Source organism: Peromyscus californicus, unplaced genomic scaffold (genome assembly GCF_007827085.1).
Source record: "Peromyscus californicus insignis strain IS unplaced genomic scaffold, ASM782708v3 Scaffold_7__1_contigs__length_154581171, whole genome shotgun sequence".
Lineage (NCBI taxonomy): Eukaryota > Metazoa > Chordata > Mammalia > Rodentia > Cricetidae > Peromyscus > Peromyscus californicus.
In genome coordinates, this window is record NW_026294595.1 from 96,590,184 (window position 1) to 96,597,031 (window position 6,848).

The window sequence follows — 6,848 nt, forward strand, 5'->3', positions numbered from 1 at the left end:
AGTCCAGGCTAGCCTTGAACTCACCATAAAGACAAAGGTGACCTTGAAATCCTGATACCCTTGCTTCTGCTTTCCCTTACAAGTATGCACCACCACTCTCTCTCTCTCTCTGTGGTGTTAGAGATCAAAGCCAGAACTTCATGCATGCCACACAAGCATCCCACCGACTGAGCCACACCCCACAGCCAAGATGTGTACTTCTCTTTTCTAAATGCCACCATGGCATTCGCCACAAGCCTCACCAAACACTCATAAGCAATAGTGTCAGACAGTATAGAAAGAAAAGAGAGAGGGAGAGCGATGGGGAAAGGAAGGGAAGAGAGAGAGGAAGTGGGGGAAAGCAGACCACCACACACAGTCCCTCATTGTCTTTCTGAGAGTGGGACCAAGGACCCGGTATTTCATAAGCTATCTCCAGATGATGCTGTGCTCACTGAAAGGTTTTTGTTGTTTTTGAGACAGGTGTAGAGTGGCCTAACGCTTGCTGTGAAGCATAAGCTGATCTTGAGCTCAAGATCCTTCTTCCTCAGCCTCCTGAGTACTAGGAGTAGACCATGTCCAGTTCTCACTAGACATTGAGAAGTGCTACTGAGGAGAAGATTTGTGCAGAGATGAGACTATTATCTTGATTATTTCTAGTAGTGCCATTTAGAAGTCATCTATGGGAGGCCTGTAATGGTGGCACATGCCAACATAAAGATCATGAGTTCGAGGTTATCCTTGATTATAATGGAGAGTTCTAGGCCAACCTAAGCTATGTGAGAACCTGTCTCAAAAAAAAAAAAAAAAGAAAGAAAGAAAGAAAGAAAGAAAGAAAAACAAAAAGCCATCTGTGGAAAGAAAAGTGTCCCAGATATATCACCTGATTCTGAAGTACCACAGAGATCGGCCGCTCTGAGGAGCCAGGCGGTAGCAACATTAGACCTTGCAGTCCATGGAGGAGTTGACGGAAGGTCAAATGACTGATGTATTTTCCCAGAGGTTTGAACAGTATGTGTAGAGCCTGCAGGAAAATCAGTAAGTATCTCTCCCAACTCTACTACAACTTCATCTCCTCATCCTTTGCCTCCAGTTCCTTCCCTGGCTGACCGGCTTTAGACACCTTGCTGGTCAGGTTCCCTGCCAGGCCTAACACTGCTCATAACTCTCTAGTCGGAACAGAGCCCTAGAGTACTGACTTATTTTACAGTGGCTTTCTATGGAAGTAGATGACTCACCCGTCTCAAACTCATAGCACACTCACACCTGTACAGCCCTTCACCTGCTTTTCCTTGCTCATCATATGTGAAGATGGTCTGCTGGGGCTATGGTTGTTTGTTCTGTAACGTCCTTATTTGAGGGATGGGCAGCACCACTCTACATCTTGCTGGCATCTCTAGGAAGGGAGGGAACGGAGGTGACCCCAACCCCATCGAGACCACCCTCTTTGCTGCTCATCGTCACGGCACCTGGTCAGGCATGTCCTTCAGGATCAGGAGGGGCAAATGGTAGGTGATATACAGGAGAAGGCTAACAGCTTGATCATGGGGCAAGAAGGGGAGCAGCCGAGCCACCAAAATCTTCCCTTTCCTCACAGACAGCACCTGCAGGAGGCTATCTGCTGTCTCCCTACAGGAGAGAGGAGAGAGTTTTGAGAGTTGCGCTGGAAAAGAAGGCTTTGTGCCAGCAGCAAGCCCCCATGACTGCTGACCCTCCCCTTCTGAGACTGAGGTGGGACTCTCATACTCACTCCAGGTTGTTCCGCTCCTGGGTCTTTAAGGCCTGAAAGAGCTTCTCAACCTGGTTGCTCTGTTCCCCCGAGTGGTAGAGTTGTGGAAACCCATCATTCTGGCCCTCCTCTATCTCTAGTAACTGGAGGAACATCTGGGAATTTGATGGGGGTGGGGTGGTTAGTTGACCAATACCCTATCCTTAAAATTTTAGACAAGAGCTTCTCCCAGTGAGCTTATCTCACCTTCTCAATCAGGGACAATATTCGGAGCCTCTGACTGCTTGCAGCTCCTGTATCCTAGGCACAAAGAGTCCTTGGCCATCAGCCACACCATCAGTGCAGCTGGAAAAGGCTAGACACAAAGTCTGACCACATTGCTTCCTCATCCTTACGTCACAGTGTAAGAGTGTTTAAACCCCAAACACGAATGTGTTCTAGACAGCAGGGACCAGAAAAAAAAAAAAATTCTAGAATGATCACACACTCCTACCTGCTCTTGAGTTCCATGAGAAACAGCATCAATAGCTCGGCGAGGGCTAAAACATGTTGATACAGCTACCTGGCCCAGGGAACCCTCAATTCGTACCACTGCATAAAGAGAGCCGGGAGGAACATGCTTCTCTATAGGGCACACATACACCCAGATATCCAGCCCAAGCCGCAGTCTGGCCATACCTGACTCATAAACTTCTGCCTTCTGGATGTAAGGCGTGACCAGCTTGAGAGACTCAGCCCTGTTCCTCTGTCCAAGCAGCTCTCTGTCTGCCTGTCTCTTCTCTAGCTTCTGATAGAACTCCTGAGGGTCCAGGGAGCAGGCAAGTGTGGGGGCATTTACAAGAAAAGTGCACAGAAGTGGACATGCCCACATTTCCAGGGTAGATAAGGGAACCTCTCAAAAGGATGGAGACAAATCTTGGGTACTTTAGAAAACAGTAAATAACCCCATTTGACCAAAATGTAGGAGACTAGATGGGAAGGAGTATGGGACACCAACTTTAGAAAGACTTTAGAATGCTATCATGGAGTGCTGTGTCAGCACCTAAACAGATGTGGCCTCTATGGGTTGAAGAGAGGGTCACAGAAGGCCCAGGAGTCCTCATTCATCTGGCCAAGGTCAAAAGCTCGGACGAGGGGCCCAGAGCTCACCTGGTAGTAGTAATCATCCAGGCGGGGGTTCTCACTCTGCAGCTGAACCATCTGTACTTTTATCACCCAGTCCTTCTCTTTTCGGGTCATGAGGTTAGCGTAGGCGTCTGGCTTCAGAGACCAAGGCTTCTTGGCTAGGAGCCTTCAAGCCAGCAGAAACATCCCTTTAGGCAAACCCTGCCATAGTGACTTCCCAAGGAGATATGAACACGCAGTGTGGTGTTCTTGGAAGGACTGGAAGGTGCAGTGTTGGGTAGCAGTGATGGAGTACCATTATGCAGTGGGGGAAGATGGCTAGTCACAAGGAAAGTACCCAGTATGCATGCAGACTGCTTCCCCTCAGCCCTGCTTCTCATCTAGGCTTTACCTCACGGTTGGACTCTGCCGCCGCCGCAGTAGGATCTGTTGGTGCTGAGGGTGGAGCTGGGTCAGATGACTGGGAAGGCTTAAAAGGAAATCAGCTGAGTGGAAAACTTCTGCTCTGTACACCAACCCTTCCATCCATTCAGACCAGGTACGTCAGTGAAGATCTAAGGCAGCCCTATGTATCTACACACCTCCCCCAAATCAAAAAGCAGAAAGCATCCCAATCCTCATTTCCCCATCCCAAGACATGTTTTTCTGTAGTCTGACTGCAGACAGTCTAGGCACAACAGACAACCTTTTGGTGTGGTTCTTAGCAGTTGTGAGTCCTAGCCTCAGCTTCGTCAGGGGAGCTGACCTCACTTTAATTTCCTCGGGGTTCTGTTTCTTCAGCTGTCAGGGAGCAGACAGTGGACTGTGCTTCCCGATTTTATTTTTGTCAGTGAATCTAAGTGTTTTTCTGTGGCAACTGATAAAAGGCGACAGAGGTGGTCCTTGGCCACCATGTCTTGTGACCTACAGGAAGAACTCAGTTTGTCCTCACAATGCAGCCGGTCAATGGTACCTGAGTTTAGGGGGCCACAGAGTCAGTGGGCTGTAGAACAGAAAAGGATCAGGCGAAGGCTGTCGAGGTCCAAAGTGGCAGGCTGGAGAGCTGGCTCTTGGAAACGCAGGCTGGAAAGGAATTGGCAATAGGTAGTCAGGGGACAAGGGGGATACTCCACTGAGAGAGGAGGGAATGCTGCCCCTGCTCAGTCATTTCCCTCTGGGCTCCTCACCTGCCACTTCCCCTCAATTTTGCCCAATGTCTTGCTTTGTTGAGGAACCCTCAAGGCAGCTGTGGAGACTGCTTCCTGCCTTTGACAGTTTGGCACCTCCTAGGAGGGGCCTTTTCAGTCCCCGAGGATGGGTGGGGAGGATGTGCTCTTGAACAACCCTTATGCTTTGATGTTCTGTCTTCAGCTACCCAGGGCAGGCTCCTCTGCCTTTTTTCTGCCTCACCCAAGCCCTCAGCAGAGCTCAATTACCTTCTAGCTCTCCCTAGAGGAGTTCCTAGTCTTCAGCTCTCACACTCTTATGTAGTTCATGGATAGCAGTAGTCTTTCCTGCCCCTAAGTTCAGTACTTGATCATCCACTGAGGTATTTTATAATGTTGGAGCAGGAACCTATAGTTTGTATGAGTGGTCGTTGTTCCTGCAGCACTTATTAAGGCCATCCTGCACCACCTGCCATTTACCAAGCTCTTCTACATGATGTGGCTGTCCACCCCAGACCAATGCCTCCTTCTGAGTGTTTCATCTCCAGGGCAAGGAGATGGGTAGACTGAATATAATGGAAGCAAGGGACACTCGATCCTTCCAGGAAGGGAATGTTCTGGTCACTCAGTCACCTCCTCACAGGATGGAGACCAGAGCAGACTCACCTGCCACAGAAAACGCAAGGAGGCTTGTGACATCTCCAGGGCACCAGGGGCCTTGGCTCCAAGAGAACCGTGCAGCCCTCTCTGGAACAGAAAGGAAGAAATGCCAGATTCAAAGGGATCCCCACACTGTCTTCTGCTCTTGTTACCATGGGAACACAGCTGGGGCAGCAAAGCCAACTATTCCAACAGCCAGGACACTAACAGCCAGGCTTCCCCCTTCATCCTCAAGGCCAAATGGTCCAGAATCCTTCCTCCTCCTGAGAAGACAACTAACATTTTAGGAGTAGGTTGTGCCTAACCTCTACTGGAAGTCTTTGTCTTTCTCCACTGGTCATGTGAATTTAAAGGATCAAATACTAGGAATGGCCTGCCAAGACACAAGGCTAAAACAAAAGTGACTCACCAATAGTAGGGTTACTATCTATGGGAGACAAGGACTCTGCTGGGATTTTGTGTCCACACGTGTGTGTAGGTATACATGCATGTGCATGGCGTGTGTGTGTTAGAGGATAACATCAGATGTTGATCTACAGGGCTCTTTCCACCTTTTTCTTGGAAACAGGATCTCTCATTGCTTGGGAACTTTGCCACATAGGCTGGGAGAGCTGGGCAAGCTGGCTGTAAGTTCCTAAGGTCTCTCTTGTCCACCCCGCATCTCGCAGTGGCTAAGATTACAGGCACACACTGCTGTGTACAGGGCTTTACATGTGTTCTGAGGACCTGAGGTCAGGTCCTGACATTTGCAAGGCAAGGGCTTTACCAACTGAGCTCCCACCTCCTGCTCCCACCCCGACCCCAGCCTTGTGGAGTTTTGTTGTTTGTTTGGCTTCAGGCTGTGTGTGTGTGTGTGTGTGTGTGTGTGTGTGTGTGTGTGTGTGTGTGTGTTGTCTGTCTGTCACTGGGTCTCTCTATGTAATCCAGACTGGGGGCAAGTCATGATCCTTCCGTTTCTCCCTCAGGAGTCTTAGTGGTCGGACTGCACGTGTGCCGCACTGCACCTGGCTTAGGACCTGATTTGAGGTAAAGGACAGCTGCAGAAACTTCAATGGGAGACAGGAGGAAAGAGGGGAGAAAAAAGCCACAATTCAGCGTCATGCCTGAAACAAACCATGTTAATTCAAAACGGGTCTTAACAAAGAAGCAGAGGTCACGAGAGGAGTGTTGAGTGACAGTCTGTGAACGCCCAAGTTCAGGACCACTCTATCCCTACCTGCTGTGGTACTTGGATATTTTGGATGGCACTCAGTATGGCTGGATCCCCAAGATCATCCCCTTCCTCCTCCACATCTGGGGCCTGATTTGAACACACATCTTCCTCTTCATTCTCCTCTTCCACTTCCTCCAGGTGGAAGGCAGAGCCTTCTTTAGGAGCCAAGGGAACAGAGAATTTGCTTGGCCTCTGGTGTACGTGCAGGCCTGTGGAAGAAGATGGAGACATTGGTGTGAGAATGCGGATCTAGACAAGCTGACACTAAACAGAAGCTCGGTTCAAACACCACCTCTGTGCTGTTTTAACCCTCCTTCCCCCAGGACACTCTCCAGTGAGCCACCATTAACACGAACGGCACTTGGCAGACACCAAACCCCTTCACTGCTCACATACCACCTCAGTGATCTGAATGGATATACCGCAGGCTTCTTTCTCCACCGGCTCTTCCTAATCTAACAAGCCCTTCTGTTGACTCTTTAGATGAGCTAGTCTCAGCTGTCCCAACTCAGAGCAACTTAACCCTGTGTGCTCCATACTTTCCACTGCACAGTTACTGAACACCATACAGCACTGTCAGAGCATTGCTGATAAGTTTTTCCACAATGGCAAGAAAAACAAAAGCCCAGAAAAATCTGTCTCAGTAGCTGGCCATGGGAGACCTTTCAGTCCTGGTTTCTCAACTATCTTGATGTGTATCTCTTGCCTGTGTACCCCTGGACATTTCATGTAGCCACTCGGCCCACGTAGGAGTACCTTCAAGGCATCTCATCTTGGCAGCCTGGCAGGCTTCCTGGCCAGTTGTGTCCCCCACTGATAGAGAAGCCTCTGGAAGGGAAACCTGGGACAGAGAAGAGATCCAGAAATATTCTCTTCCTCGATAAGGATGGCATTGGCCCCCAAAACATCCATGGTCTCCTTTCAGCACTGTGGGCAGAGAACTATTGACCCAAGGCCTCAAGAAGCAAGAGTCTGAGCTCTCAGATGCGCCTAACCC

At 49.5% G+C, this 6,848-nt stretch overlaps 1 protein-coding gene across 1 annotated transcript in view; it reads right to left on the reverse strand.

The window, feature by feature from the left end:
- The window catches only part of Patl2 (PAT1 homolog 2), an 8,160-nt gene extending 1,537 nt beyond the window's left edge, over positions 1 to 6,623 (reverse strand). The window contains 12 exon segments of the mRNA XM_052726411.1: positions 863 to 1,003; positions 1,449 to 1,608; positions 1,730 to 1,863; positions 1,955 to 2,008; positions 2,202 to 2,299; positions 2,387 to 2,507; positions 2,858 to 2,999; positions 3,225 to 3,302; positions 3,786 to 3,895; positions 4,645 to 4,725; positions 5,855 to 6,060; positions 6,608 to 6,623. Of these exon segments, the coding sequence (XP_052582371.1) occupies positions 863 to 1,003; positions 1,449 to 1,608; positions 1,730 to 1,863; positions 1,955 to 2,008; positions 2,202 to 2,299; positions 2,387 to 2,507; positions 2,858 to 2,999; positions 3,225 to 3,302; positions 3,786 to 3,895; positions 4,645 to 4,725; positions 5,855 to 6,060; positions 6,608 to 6,623 (1,341 nt within the window).
- Between the last annotated feature and the right edge of the window lie 225 nt (positions 6,624 to 6,848).